Consider the following 16551-nt stretch of genomic DNA (forward strand, 5'->3'; position numbering starts at 1 on the left):
GTCTCTCCTCTCTCTGCTTTTCATCTTCTTCTCATGACTGTATCATCGTTTTCTCTCTTGTTCGCGCTGCCAAGGAACTTCTTCCCGACCAGTCGCAACGACTGACTCGAGTTCGTCTGTACTGATACGTTTCTTATCGCTGGTTTCGCCAGGGGCTTATCGCGTTGCACGTCAGCGGATGGACCATTTTGCGGCTGCTCGCACGATTGACTGTGTTGTACGCCCCCGGGGATTAAAAACTTGCTTTAATTTCGATGAGTTTATTTTATCTTTTTTTTTAATTCGCGACAGTGTGAAATGTGAACACAAAAATCACCTGATAGAATCGCTCTCTTGAAGCAATAGTTTTATTATGGTACTTGTTGTCTATATTTTTAGAATTTGCCTGAATTATGATCGAATATCAATGTGAATTTCTGATCGTATCAAAGTACATTAAAGCTGAAAAATGCTATTTGCAATTGATAGAAGTGATAAAATAGTGGATAATATTAGTGAAAAGAATCTGTGAAACTTGGATAATTTCGAAATCGTATATTTCACAATTATTTAATAGTGTAGCGGTTGATGCAGATTTATCTTTCTAAATAAATTTGAAAATAAAATTGAAATAAAATTGTCACGACCTTCAGCAGATTTTTTCCCGTGTAGAAAAAAATGATTTTTTTTCTCAATAAATTTTAATTTTTTAATTTTATTATATTTAATACAAAAACTTGATAGGAGAACGACAAACAACTCTTGCACTAATTCAATATAATGTTTTTTAACTCAAATTTTTGATCAATCTTTTAATAAAGCATTGTTCGATATACTTTGGGATCTCGAGAAGAAAGATATAAAAAAGAAAGTCACGGTAGGTTCCTCTCTCTCTAGCAGTGAGGCACAAAATCTATCTGCCATCTAATAAAAATGTTATATCACGTCTCCCGTAATCGTTACCGGGTTACACACTTTTGAGCGCGATCTTTCTCTAATACGCATCGAACGATCGGATAATTAACTGCACCAAACAGCCTGATTAGCTACTTGTTCATCGCAATTACTGTGCAACTTTACCGGATGACTATCATCTAACTGACCACGACGACTGCTGCGTAGGTTACAGTTCAACTTTCACAATTTTTTATCAGCAAGAATTTCGCCAGAGCCTTTTGTACAAAATTTACGTGCACGCCGAAAAGCGAAAGTCAGTCTTGCGCGCGCAATATACTTTGAGAAAAAAGAAAAAAAAAGAAACATCTTGGGCCAAGTTCAAGTTTGCGCGACTGCTACAAGAAGTTTTAAAAACTTCTCGAAAAAAAACTGTTGTATCAAATTAAAAAGTCAAACCTAAGTCGTACTATTAGTATTAATTTATGTATATAAATAAGTAACATCGAAAAAAACCTTAGTATCAAATTAAAAAGTAAAATCCAAATAAATATTATTTTTACTAAGTGATATATGTTATATGTCTCTTTTGCATTTTCATTGAAGATCTTTCTATTTCAATTTAAATAATAGTAGCTTTAATTCTTTTTCAAAAATTCCAATACAAAAAAATAATATAAAAAAATTTATTTTACTCAACTCAAATAATATGCATCATTCATATAAAAGATTCGATATCGACAATTGGCGCCAAGTTAATTTAAAAATTATTGGAATTTAGAAAAATTAAAATGTGTATGCAGACACGTCGAGAATGACATTATGTTTCTTATTACTGAGATAATACGCGGTTTGCGTTGTGTAATTTAAGAAAATTATGGAATCGAGAATTGAAGGTTCGCTTGAATTTCGAGCATAATTGTTAGTCGAAGGATAGGATACTCGGACAAGAGTGCCGCTTCGTAACGATTTAGAAAGCGTAATCGACCACGCGGGACGCGATGTTTACAAGATTAATGGGCAGCGGCTGGAGAGTCACGATACCTTCGTCGATGTGAATTTTATATAATTCCGCCATTACGGACGAATATAATATCTCCCTATTTGAATATTCTAATTTCTAACGCGTGGGATATGTGCCGGGTCTCCGAGGAGACCAGAGACATCTCAGGAATCTCGCAGGGTTCTTGCAAAACGAAAGGTTGAGTTCGCAGTGAAAGGTGAAAGGAAAAATAATGCTTCCACGCTAAGCTCGGATAAATAATTGCTCCTCGTGATATTAGCGTGAATCATCCGTGGACGAGCGATAACAATTCCGGCTTCAAGATCCGTTCGGGAGCCGCAGCTTCATCACGCCCACGGCTTTCCACGTCGGCCTGTTTGAAACGAGCAACAGCTCGACTCGTTTGCACAGCCATGGCAATATAATCATGTAAACTGTCCTGTGCAGTCGGCGACACACAGCGTAGTGCTTGTCACATTAGCGTACCGATGCGAATGCGTTTGCATCAGGCAAATATTTGTACGTGAAATGTTGAATAATCTTCCCCTACTCTCCGCGCGATTCGATTGCTGCGACGAGAGTTTTCCGGACGCTTTTCCTAACAATTAGCGTCGCCAGTAAAATCGGCCGTGTCTTCCGCTTCGGGGGAGGGGGGAGGGGGGTTTATCTTCATCCAATGTAATTCCACGCTGGGGTTTTACGTAATTGACGGTTCACTTCCGACACGATGCGATCTCGATTTATTGTACTTCAAACTGAGACCGCCATAAAACTCGAAATTAGGAAAATCAAGGAATTTTGTAAAATTTCCTGAAAAATTAAAATTTTTTACTTTAAAATTTTTATATGCGTACATCTCATATCTACGTAGTTTTGGAATATTATCAACTTAGTAATTAAATGTAAGCAGTATCAGCTACATTAATTTATATTGCTACATTAAATTATTATTTTAAAAAGCATCAGGAAAAATCATGAAATTTTGTCTGAAAATCAGAGAAAAGTTGAAATTTTGGAATAAAGAGTCCGTGACAATCCTGTAAATAGACACACACGAATGTACAAGGAAAAAAAACACATTTATGTAAGAGTAACCTTCTAATGGCTTCGTGTATAACTTCGCGTGCGATCCTCGATATTAATTGTATTTAAATTAATCGTACATGTGATTGGCGTATTATTGCTACCTCGTCGTTCGATCATGTTCCACAGTAATAAACTAGTATGTTTTCTTGTTTTACGTCTTGTTACATTGTTATTACAACTGCGCATACCATTTTCACGATGAGAAGATTTACTTTTGCCGACGAGAATTTGCTTTCGAAGACGAGAATGACGCTCTCTTTCGCTAGGATAATTACGGAACAGGGGATCTTTCTGTGGCAAGACTCGTTTATTAGAATGAAGCACTCGTTAGCGGCGTTCGAGCTGACTCTACCGAGCCGCGATTACGCAAAATTGCCGACGGGAAACGGAGCAGGTCTGCGCGCGTTAAACTGGACTCTCTTGCACAAGCGAGGATGCTCTCTCTTTCTCTCTTCCTTTGCGCGCAACGGTAATCCAGATTACGGAAATTACAATGTCCGGCGTGCACGTCGCGTTACAAAAGCGTGACGATTTTTCCACGCGTGCGACGCTCCCGCTGATCTGTTTGAAAAAACGCTCGAAGAAAGACGAAGAACCTTGCGATTCCAACGTGTGTTTACGCACACAGTGAAAATTAAATCTGAGAAAACGATGTGTATTCTTGAGATTTATCTTGCAAGATTGCAAGATTCACATGTAGAAAATTTTAAATAAATTCAAATACAAGGAAAAAATACTTTTATGTAAGAACAATTTTTTAATAATTAATGTATGGATTCGCGTGCTATTCTTGAGATTACGTACGATAAATTCTAATCTTCTCTTCTATCTTGTCTTGTAATATGTGCCGCTTATTATACAGAGTGTTCCATATTTTAATAGCCAATAATGTTTTATGAATAAAAATATGAAAAAATGTTACATAAATAATAAGTTTATAAAATGTTGATTAAAAGATTACAACAACAAAAATGAAAGGTGCTGCGAATGAAAGAAATGTACTCTTATTATTAATAGCATACAGTGTAATTTATTAATGTTATATGTCTATTGTAAAATGTTAATTTATTCTTTACCTGAATTCCATAATATATACGGCATAGAAGATTAATTATTTTTCACAAAGAATTCTATTCCTTGGCTGACGATGTAACATTTACGAGAGGAAATATTTTAAATTTTTCTAATGAACATGTAGTAATAAATACATTCTTGTTTGGCGCAATACTTCGATTTTTAAGATAGCCAGATTAGATTTTTACACGTTTTTATAATTTGAATAAAGATATTATGGATCTATATTTACATAACTTTTTTTACATTTTTACTCATAGAATACAGACGCGTTAAAATCTGTTTAACTGTTAAAATTTGGGACATTCTGTATGACATATATAAATATTCTACATATTAGACAAAGTGCCTTTTCTTGTCCCGACACGTAACGTAATTTTGTATCAAAAGGATTTACGCATACAGGATCTTCAAGAGATGTCCTAAAGATATTTTTATGTTTTAAAGATGTCTTTATGTTTTAAATAATAGACGTTCTTTCTAGAACGTCTCCTGAATAAAATGTACTGCGTGGGCATTATTGATTTATAAGAAACTTTCTGGTCACCTGATAGATAAGAATTTATTAATTATGAAAGTAATTATTAAATTAATAAATAAGAGAAATAGCGACATACCTTAATTACAAAACGTTAAACCTCGAATGGCGATTGATAAATATTCATTGAAATATTTCAAATTCCAACAGGCCATCTCAGCATCGACGTGTCTTATTTTAATCTCATTTATTATTTATTTTCGAAGAACAGTCGCTTAAAATTGTGTCGAAACTATGTTTTCATTCAAACCTAATTCCGCATAAAGATAAACTTTCTAAAGATTGAAGTGAGATAAATTAGAAATCAAAAAGCCTATAATGCGCAATATTTAAGTTACATAGAATCTTCAAGAGACCGTAATTTTCAATTAATTTAAAATTTGACGATTGAAAAAAATTGTATTGTCTGGCAATTTTCCAAACGGAAGAGAGAGAGAGAGAGAGAGAAAGAGAGAGAGAGAGAGAGTTCTTTAAACTTTTGACATATATAAATCTTGTTATAATGACGCTTCAAATTAAAATCATGATAAAAATAATTTTTGGTCTCAGCTTCTAACAGTAATGCCAAAGAAAGCGCACGATTGACCTCCAGCATAAGAAGATGTATAGGAATCTTTTCACTGTAATACAGAATCTATCTGAAATAGCTCAGAGCTCTATCTAACGTAACACGTTTTAGATACGATAAATTACATGGTGTAGTGTACGTTACGTTCGTTTGCAAGCTAGACATGACATGTGAACGATTGCACGCACTCGCAAATGTGGCCCGGTGATATTATAGTCAGGCTAGTCCTAAAAGAATACCATGAATATCTTCCTACGTGGTTAATTATCACCGTGGTATGTGAAAAGCGGTGAAACGCTTCCGGTTCGTTATCGTCAGACTGTCGCCATTGTCACAATAATAATCGCTGACCTCGTTTTTTTTTTGCAAGCTGTGTTCCAAACAAAAAAAATTTTTTTTTTTTTCATTATAAAATATTGCAAACGTATGTTGTAAAAAAATTGTATTTCGCAATAAAGATAAGTTTTATTGAAATATTCCAGTAATTTTTTTCAGGGAATAAACGTTACGTACTGTTATCCTGTTTTTATCATATTTTTAGATCGCGTGATGCAATTATATTATTTTATAATTATTGAATTACATAAGGAAATCTTTAGCAGTTATGTATAAATTTTAAAAATAATAAAACTTAAATGGCACTTTCGTAATTTTATCGTAATTATGTAAAGTTTACAAAATTTATGCTGAAATATTTGTCGATTTTTTAGAATTATATTAAATACATTATCTTCTATATCTTTTTTTATATTTTCACGTTTACTTATATTCTTTTTAAACGCTAAAATATTATTGATCTTCAAATCCGTTCTATCATACTTTTTTCTAGCAAAAAAAAAAGCTATTTAATTCTAAGAAATTCGTAGGAGTAACTATAAGAAGTAATGGATTTTACAACATTATATATTATACGAAAAGCAGCATGAAGTATGTGGACAGGACGTTTTGAAATTTTCCACTACATCGTATTTAATGATAAAATCGAATCAAATGGCCGGTGATTTTCGTTACATCAATTTGAAGATTCAAGATGCGCGTTTACTTAACGATTGAGCAACTACTTGATAGCGTAATAGTGTCGTCGCCTGCGCGGTCCGTCCATGTTTCTAAACTAATCCTTCGACAGAATTACACTTGATTTCACCAAAGTCTTCGGTCGAAATATAACGCAAGTCACTTTGACGCGTTAGGGCTTGAGCATAAAATTGTCGCAACTTGCCATAACTGTTTCTGACAGAATCATAATTCGACACATACAGATTTATCATAAAAGCAACAGCACAATGTATACAAAGTATCAGCCATTGTGACGTTTATAGAAAACAATTAAAATTGTCGTTATAAAACTAGCCGCTAGAATCAAAATTTTTTGCATCATTGCTTTTTATTACTTCTGAGTTTCCAATAAAATTATTTTGATGGTTCAACAAAATTATCTTTCAGAATCAATCTCCAGTAAAATTTTAAATCTTTCAGTTAATTATTTTTTCCATGTATTCATTGCGCGATTACATTGTCAACGGATTTTTTTATAAACCGCACAAAAGTTGACACTTTATCTATCGTGTGCCCTTAATGACAATTTCTGTGCTTAAGTTCTTATTTTTAACCTACTGAAACACTGCGAAATCGTGATGTCTCGTAGAATTTTAATGATCAATTTACCGAATCGAATTTTCAGCAAAAGATTTTTGCTAATTGGTTTACGTTTACAATTCTCTTTACGTTCGCCAAGCATCACTTGTCTCCGTGCAAAGCGTCTATCATTGTCTCGAATCGCTCATCAAGTGATTTTGTGCAATTACGATATTATCCGCTTCCACTTGCACTTTATTCAGGCCTCACTTTCCTCGAGGAGCAAGAGGAGCGACCTTTGCAGAGGTCGCCGAGACCACGCTCGAGTTTCACCGACACAGTCGGCACTCTCATCGCACCGACGGACGTCAATTCCCTCGGTGCAGTGTTGGGATTATTAACTCGTTGCTTCCTTCTTCCCGCGTTATAGCGGAATTAATAATCGCTGCAAACGACGTTTATGTACCAGACGAGGAAATCGGTACGAGTCCCCTATTGTTTCGTGGACATCATCAGCTCCTTGGACTGCGGCTGATGAATAACGGCGAGTGTGGCTTCGTTAGCCATTAAAGGGAACGGAGTAAAAGCAGCTTTACATCCAAGAGGAAGAACTCATCCTGGGAGGTCTAGGTTGTTCGTGGATCATTCGCGATTGTAGACACACATATATGCATGTGTGAAGAGATTTCTGTCGAGATATACAAGCGAATAATTAATTACAACCCGTTGATGACAGCAGATAAAAGCACTAGACAATTGGAGGCTTAATTTCCGTATTTAAATATCTTCTAATGTAATAAGAGCTATCTTTCTTTATATAGAGCGATCCGGAAGTTGAAAAATTAAATACATACATAGGCTATAAATTTGATGAAACATTATCTTATTCTTATTTTATGATGACAATCATGTTACAATTTTACGATTTTTATTTAAATTTTTTTTAAATTATGACACTTTGAAATATTTCTAAAAAAAAAAAAAATAATTATCTTCTTGGGAGTATTTAGTTGAATCATTGAAATTATATTATCACGTTCTAAAACGAACATAAATACAGATGTAATGTTCTTCTATTTAAACTGTCTAAAATATCGAAACTGACCAAGATTATACTGACCCGAACCAGTATTGTTGGCAGGTAATCATTAGATTGGAACTCCGTGAAATAATGAAAAATAGCAGGGATAGTAATTGCTTGTTAATTAATAAATGGTTGGTATCGAAAGAAGGTCGGAGATAATGACAGTAGCAGTTACGTGGCGAAGTTACAGCGCGCTTCGAATAAGAAAGAGAAAATAAGAAGAAAGAAGAGAGAGAGGAAGAGAGTCTAGATTTACTTCCTATATAATTTTATTCCCTCGATAAATCGGTGATAGTACTTTTTTTCGCCATTAATCGCATCTTTTCACAGGCGAAACCTCGGATCACACCAATGAGAAACTCGTTACAGTATGTGCATGCTCATGTGTGCGTGTGTGTGTGTATATCCATCTTCGCGCAATTGCGCAATCATAAGTCGCTGAGAAAGCGCAACGTGCTCTTCGCGCTCTGTTCCTTTACTTCGTACATCGCATCCGTATATTCACCATGTTGCGCGATTAATTGCCACGACATGATACTGAAGAGATTCCGCTTTTAATGCGCGAATCGCTGCAGTTTTCACGTCGGCGCGCGAATCCTCTTCAATCGCGATGACAATCAATGAATTTCCGAAGCTCAAACTGATCCAATAGTGACGTACTGATAAGAAAGTAAAAGTCAATTTTATCGTTACTTTTATCGAAATCCTAGAGAGATCTTTCAATTTAGTAAATCAAATGAGAAAGTTAAGAACAAATGCAAATAAAGAAGTAGATTTTTTTAAATAACGACGAAATAGTATCAAAAAATGTTACAATTTTTCTAAGCATTAAAATGTTATTAAAGGGACTTTAAGAAATTTAAATAAAAATTATAGTGTCACCTTACAAGTTTCTATAAGTTAATACAATATGCACGCATAACAAATTGTTGTTCCATTAGAAGAGAGACTAACGAAAGAATATGGTAGGTCATTAGTGATAAGTCAATCGATAATTGGCCGACTCTTGACTCCAACTTAACGGTCGGTCGACAACCGACTCAAGCGTGCGTTTTGCGATGCCTCAGCTCGCACGAAGCGGTCGCCCGTAACGAGTGAATAATGACCTGGGTCGCTCTCACGCGTCTGCCTCTCAGCTGTTCACTTCCGCTAGTGAAAGGTGCATGCACTGTAGCCGGGAGCTATGATAAAACGTACTTACGTGCATCCTCATGGCGCGCGTCGCTCAGGTCGAACGAGCTAGCGCTCCGTTAGCGATTGGCAGCGATGGGAAGGCAGAACTCGAATCGATACGGATTATCTCAATTTTTCTGTTATAAATAATAGAAACGTAGACCTATTGGATCCTATAAAATCGTAGCACGTAAAACATTATGCAATCATAGCGAGAGGCCCTAAAAAAATGCTTTCGAGAAATCATGAAGAGATATAGAGAATATATCGCTGATCGGTCGCGTCTATTTCATCAAAATTCTACGCTTCTTAGCTTATATAGATATCGACTTCGAATCTTTCATTGCTCAAATGCTCCGTTATGCAATTCATATACAACACATGTATACACACACACACACACACACACACACACAGAGTCATGCATTCACCATCTCGCGCTTCATATTATGCATCATACGTACAAATCTAAGCAGATGATTCAATCGATTTTCGAGAGAGAAAGACAGAAACGCGGGAGGGATTCCTAAATGCTTAAGAAAGTTTATTCTCTATTCGCTTAGATCGTAATCGCAATTTTCCTCGATTCGTAATATGCTTCGAAATACGAAATATTTCATCAGAAGAGAACGTTCTTCCTAGAATTAATAATTCTAGGAAGAACGTTCTCTTCCTAGAATTCTAGAAAATTAGCTGTTCTTTTATTAGAATTATATTTTCCCACGAAATTTCATTTTTATCTCTCGTTAAAATTATTTATTGCATTGTTTTACGAAATAAAATTTTACGTCGTTATTCAGACGTTCGAAAATATCTGGAACACAGAATTAATTCCGCATAAATAAAAATAAACGGGACGTGTTACAGATGTGTAACACAATTTATAAGAAGCGGAATTTATAGGAAGCGAGAAATCGGAATCTGTCACTGACCTTGATATCAAATTCAGAAGAGGAACTAATCAGAGGAACATGCGACACACATTATGTAAAGATCAGAGTAGTTCACCGATTTTTATATCTTTATATCGCGGCTTTGAAGATTGATATAATACTTTTTTGAAATTCAAATCTCAGAGCAGATGTATTTTTGATTGTATTCGCGAAATTCGCATGCGGATACAGTTGCTTGTTTAATAAATCGCTTAAATTTTATTATATGATGATGGTATGTCGAAACTATTAGAATTATTTTTAATTTTTGTTCTATTTTTAAAATAAATTTAGAAACAAATAAGTTTTTTTATAAATAAATAAAAATTGTACGCAAAAGAATCAAGTACTATTTCTAATTATTACGAGGTAATTTTTCAATAATTTCAAGCTGAAAATTCTGAATTATGAGAAATTTTGAAAATTTTACTTGTTTAGAAATATTTTTAAAAAATTATATATACATATACATATAAATCTTTTGTAATAATTTATAGTTTAGTAAACTAACAAATTAACGAATATAGATATACATATAATATTTTTTATTTATTTTACTATTTCATAATATATTTTTATTTTTTATTATATAATTTTAGTTCTTATTATTTTTTTATAATATAATATTTCAATATAAATAATATGAAGCTAATTTCGTATAATATTAATTTATATTATATAGTTACAGACATAATATTGCTTTACATTTTAAGAGATTTTTATATAGAAAAATATATTGGTACACGCACGGACACACACACACACACACACACACACACACACACACACACACACACACACACACACATACATATACATATATTACTATAATAATATATAAATTGCAGTTCAATAATATAGTACAAACAATAGTTAAATTATAAATTTATTATTAGGTGTTGGAATTAATTCGTAGCGTTTCTTAATGAAAGAATGTTATTTATTTCACATGAGCATTAAAAAATACATTAATGAAAGTACTTCCCATCACTTGTAAAACGCTACGAATTAATTCCAACACCTAATAACAAAAATTTATATTTGTATATTATTTGGCTTGAGATTATTTAATCATATATATCATTATTTACGACATTATTAACTTGTATTGTAACATTTCTATATACATTTTTCTCTTTAAGAAATTTTTAAAAGCTTACTTCTTTACTTCAACACAGAGATATTTAGTTACATAAGACTTGTTCATCATATTTCTGAATGTCGTAAATATGACATTCGGACTTAGGAGCAAAAAACGATCTTCTTGAATGCCGCACACGTAACAGTATGAGTATAAAGGGATGAAATCGGGAAGACATCAGCGAAATCTCATCACGTACAGTTTTGCGATTCTAACAGTCGGAATTTCTAAACCATTTCGCGTAGTCTGTCAAGCTGTGCAACGTAGATTTAAAATGGCTGTAGAGCATTACATCATAAATGGCGTTGATCCAATCCGTTCATATTTATAAAACACACAGCGTATTTTGTTTTTATTACGTTCAACAGGTACGGTGCGCGCAATTAGACGAATCCTTTAATGGAAACAGATACGTAATCTGTTGAAATGATCTGATGGAATCAATTATGTAAGTTAGTAAAATTTAATTCGTGAATGATTACAAGTAGTGAAATTAAAAGCAAAATCAATTTGAGCCTTGTATCGATATTGCAGTCAATGTGTGAAACAATGTCACAATCACCTAATCATCACAGAATCAGTCTAGACTTCGGTCGTCATTCTTTTCCGCCGGAAGCAGTGTGCGAGGTTTGGCAATGGTTTGTTCTTGCAGTTCTTGACCCATCCATCCCAAGCCTTGAATCCATGCTGATCGAAGATCTTCTTGGCACACACGATGTCTTCCTGTATATCGTCACTCAGATAGTCCTCGCAGCGCTTATCGCAGTTGCCACCTCTATGCCCTCTAGTGCACCACTCGACACTGTTGATCTGAAGGATACCATAAGAATAGCTGGAACCTCTCTTTGGACCAGTTACCAGATGCGTGTTCATCCCACTTTCGTATTGCATCAGGCAGACCCAGTTGCTGATGAAGGACCTACTGATTCTGGCTATCACTAACTGCCTTGCTGCCTCGCATTGTGTGTATATCTTTCCTTCCACCGACGAATGTGCAGTTACAATCATCAGAATGATGAGGATCCACAAACCCTTCATTTTTTAACGTGAATGAATATTCGCCCAGACTATTTGAGTATTAAAGTCGTCTTTCTCGATTACTTGAATTACTAATTGAGCGGATGTTCGAGCAATCAACTTGAGAGAAAAAATAATCGGTTGCTTTATGTTGTTCTTGAAGAACTATTAAAAAATTATTAAATTGTAGAATAATCTCATGATGTCTCAATATATACTTTGTGATCTTATAGATATACTTTTAATATCTAGGAAAATATTAAAAATCGATGAAGATATTCTTCACTGCCCGGCATTTTTCTATTAATCTTTAATAATTTTAATCGAAACGTTGTTTGTTGTTACCGCTTCTGATAAAGAATTATGCTTGCGTAATATCCGGCTCCTCAGGATGTTTATAATAATAATCCGCTTCGTAAAACTGAGATAAATTAATCTCACGTTTTTTTTCCGATGCGTAATGTAGCACAAGATGTTGACAACGATTGCACTGAGGATTCACGCGGAAATCCGTCTTATAAACGCGACGTCTGCCGCTAACATCGCGGATAATCGCAGATAACCTTGAGCTTGAGCGATATGCGCTATTTACTAACGTTAATTATAAAAAATACAAGCCGCGATAAAACCGTCATTTCGCTTTTCGCTTTCCGCTGTTGCGTATTGCATCACGATCTCACCCCACTTCAGCTTATTATTGCAAATATCCCATGGCATTCACGAGTATTTGACATTCTCGAAGAACATATTAACGCTTTCTAAAACAAACATAAGATAATTAGAATCAAAGATACGCTCCGGTGCTATTAACCTCTACAATAAAAACAACACAGCCTCTTCTCAGTGAAATTTTACATTACTCAGAATTCTTGGATTCTTTAATTCATGAAGATAATTGGCGAATACAGATAGCTCACAAAGAAGTTCATTATATAATCCATAAAAATTAAAAATATAAAAAATATGAATATGACATCAAATAATGCATGCGATATTTTATATTTTGTTATAGCATAAATTACATTTTTTTCAGAAAAAAAAGAGAAGAAATAATTCCTAATTTTATATTAATATTATTAATAAATGCAATATATTATTTTTTTAATAAAGTTTGTGGCCAAAACGGCTATCGCTACAATCAACACGTATCAAGACATACGGTAGTTTCGCGCCAAGCATCCGTGATCATCAAAATAAGGATTAAATAGTTATTGTGCAAAATACAATGTTGTTTTAACTTGTCACTACTTTTATAAAGCTAGATAAATTAAGTATTATGTTTTACACAATAATTATTTAATAATTATTTTGATAAGTGTATACTTTTGGCACACATTTTTTATCATCCTTTAAAAAAATAATTTAAAGGTAATATTTGTTTAACGCAAAATAATCAGATGCAGCTTTCTAATATGTTATAATTAACGCTTAGCGGAATATATTTTATTTCATGCATGAACTTGGGAGCAAAAGCAATCTTCTTATAAAAATAAAATCGGAAAGACATCGGTGAAATCTCATTACGTACAGTTGTGTAATTCTAACAGACGAAATTTCTAAATTAGTTTCGCGTATAGTGTCGTCTGTTAAGCCAAGCAGCGTGAGTTTTAAACGATGTAATGAGTCATAAGTAGTGCCAATCTAATCAGTTTAGATCCATATTTATAAAGCATACTAACATACTTTGTTTTTATTGCGTTCATTGAACATACGATGCACACATTTAGGAAGATTCTTTAATAGAAACAAATATGTAAATCTGTTAGAATACAATTTGATGGAATCGATTACATAAATTTCTAAAATTTAAGTCGTGAAATATTACAAGAGATGCAAAAGACTTTATAGAAGCGAGAAAATGAAAAGCAAAATTTATTTAAGCTTCGTATTGATTACAGTCAATGTGTCCAACAGCGTCCACAAAATCACACTCATCACAAAATCGGAACGATCTCAATCTCGCCATTCTTCTTCTATACATACATTTTGAAATGTCTGGTAGTGGTTTGTTCTTGCACTTTTTCATCCATCCATTCCAAGCCTTGAATCCATCCTGATCGACGATTTTCTTGGCACACATAATATCGTCCTGTATATCATCATTCAGGAAATCTTCGCAGCGCTTATTACATTTGCCACCTGTACGTCCTCTGGCACACCATTTGTTACTGTTGATCTGAAGAATACCATAAGAATAGCTGGAGGCTGTTTTTGGACCAGTTACCAGTGCGGTGTTCATCCCACTTTCGCTTTCCATCAGACAGATCCAGTTGCTGAAGAAGGTCCTACTGACTTTAGCTTTTTGCAGTTCTTTTACGGCTTCGCATCGTCCGAATATCTTCCCCTCCACCGGCGAATGAACAGTTAAGACCATCAAAACGAATATGATTACCAACGTTCCTCTCATTCTTTAATAGGAATGAATATTGAGACTACTTAGTTTGTCTTTCTTGAATCACTAATTGAATGGTTGCTCTGATTAATCAAGCAACTAACTTGCGAGAAGAAGTAATCCAACGATAATTTTATATTTTGAAAAATTATTCAATTGTTGGATAATCCGATGAAGTTTAAGCTTAAGTCTCAATACTTTGTAATCTTGTAGTGTGATCTTGTAAACATTTACAATAAATGTTTAAGAAGATATTAAAAATTGATAAAGATATTTTTTATTTTCTGATGCAATTCGGCACTCTTTAATAACTTCAATCGTTGTTTGTCATTCACGCTTCTAATAAAGAACTATACTTATCGAACAATATTATCGAATAATATTGCTCAGAATATGTTTAAGTCGCTTTTCTGTTCGAAACTAAGGTAAATTGACGACTTCGTTTTCTTTCCGAAGAGCAATATGGTTCAAGATGTTGACAACGATCGTACTGAGAAGTCATGTGGAATTACTCTGTCTTATAAATGCGCCGTCTACTACTAATGCCGCGAACGATTAAAATGACCTTGAGCTTGAGCGATATACGCTATTATCTACCCACACCGTAATGAGATTCAAGCAGATAAGACCATCTCTTCGCTTTTTCATCGCGATCTCGTTACGTTTTGCTTTATTACTGCAGATGGCTTCCACAAGAATTTCATATCCAATAAGAATGATGTTCTCGAAGAGATCATTAATGCTCTCTAAGACAAATATAAGATAATGGAAGCGAAGATTTTCTGAACTATTGACCTCTTCAATAAAAGCCACGCAGTCCCTTTTCAATGAAATTCGCCATATACGTGAAAGTCTTAAGATCACGAAGACAAATCACCAGTGAAGATACAGCTTACAGAGAGATCTATTTTATAACCCATAAAAATTAAAGATACAAAAATTAGAATATAAAATCAGGTATTTCATATTTTATTTTTTTATATCAATTAAATCATATCAATTAAAGAGAGAGGAGAAATATTTTTCTAATTTTATATTACACTTATTAATTAATGGGATATATTATGTTTTATAAACTTGGAAAAAAACCGTTATTATTGCTGTACACATAATTTGTTTTACAGCGAAATGATCAGATGTGTCATTCTAATATAATTAACACTTAGCAGAACATTTTATTTCGCGCAGTGATGTAATAAGTATTATTATATAATATTTGTTGCCTATAGTTTAATAATAATGTCAGTTTGACATTAAGACTAAAGACTCGTGATGCAATATAAGGAAACATCGTATTATTCTTCCACGAAGTAATATTTTAAGTTATTATCTATCGTCAAACAAAATGTATATTACAAATTATCGCTGCTACATTTCTAATTATATTTGACTTCCTTTCATTGCGTCAAACGAAAGTTCGATAAGTTATCACATCTAGCACGAGTTATTAAATCGATTTATTTCTCAATTTATTTCTATTAAAAATAATACAGCAGTTATTTTTAATTGAAGTTTGACCCGCTTCTGCTTCAAATTACAGAGTTTCCCGGAAACTCCAATCTTTTCCAAATCTTTTCGAATTCGATGAATGATCGATTTTAATATCACTTCCGGCATTTACTTTAAATATTGATAAGAAAGTTATAATAATATTGAGGCCAAAGAGAGAGAGAATTAACTGATTCCACGATTTCATACATATCCAGAAAGATTTGTTTAGAATACACAACAAGTAAGAATATTAAAGTCTATAATGGTCGAAGCTAGATCTTTAATGCTTAAATAATTCAATGTGAATTATATATATATATATATACTATATATGTACATGCATATATATCATATTTGTAGTCGCTCCAACTGTGCGCTGAATTGATTTTCCGGACTTATAAATGCAATTATACTGTTATAATATCACAAATTAAATTAAATTGATGATCAAATTTTAATAATGACAAATGTGATATATATGCATGTACATATATAGTACATATATGTAAAATTTATAAAGATCTAGCTTCAACCGCTACATGCTTTAATATTCTTACTTGTTGTATATTCACATTATGGTCTTAATAAAATCATTTATTATTGT

At 33.4% G+C, this 16551-nt stretch overlaps 2 protein-coding genes across 4 annotated transcripts; both read right to left on the reverse strand.

Annotated features, from left to right (window-relative positions):
- Window positions 1-34: 34 nt before the first annotated feature.
- On the reverse strand, window positions 35-14960 carry LOC105149177 (lysozyme). Of its 3 annotated transcripts, none has more exons than XM_087406316.1 (2): window positions 14048-14960; window positions 35-7405 (listed from the first exon to the last, which is right to left on the reverse strand). In XM_087406316.1, coding segments are annotated over exons 1-2 (426 nt in total). In that variant the 5' UTR covers window positions 14472-14960; the 3' UTR covers window positions 35-7403. The 3 variants fall into 3 exon arrangements, with proteins under 3 accessions (XP_087262442.1, XP_011059717.1, XP_011059716.1); XM_011061415.2 differs by lacking the exon at window positions 35-7405 and adding an exon at window positions 12021-12822 and having other exon boundaries at window positions 14048-14959; XM_011061414.2 differs by lacking the exon at window positions 35-7405 and having other exon boundaries at window positions 12902-14958.
- On the reverse strand, window positions 10990-12085 carry LOC105149176 (lysozyme c-1). Its single transcript, XM_011061412.2, has one exon. The coding sequence runs from the start codon at window positions 12083-12085 to the stop codon at window positions 11630-11632; it is 456 nt and encodes a 151-aa protein (XP_011059714.1). The 3' UTR covers window positions 10990-11629.
- Window positions 14961-16551: the final 1591 nt, after the last annotated feature.

Source organism: Acromyrmex echinatior, chromosome 5, assembly GCF_024713525.1.
Source record: "Acromyrmex echinatior isolate Ae372 chromosome 5, ASM2471352v2, whole genome shotgun sequence".
NCBI lineage: Eukaryota > Metazoa > Arthropoda > Insecta > Hymenoptera > Formicidae > Acromyrmex > Acromyrmex echinatior.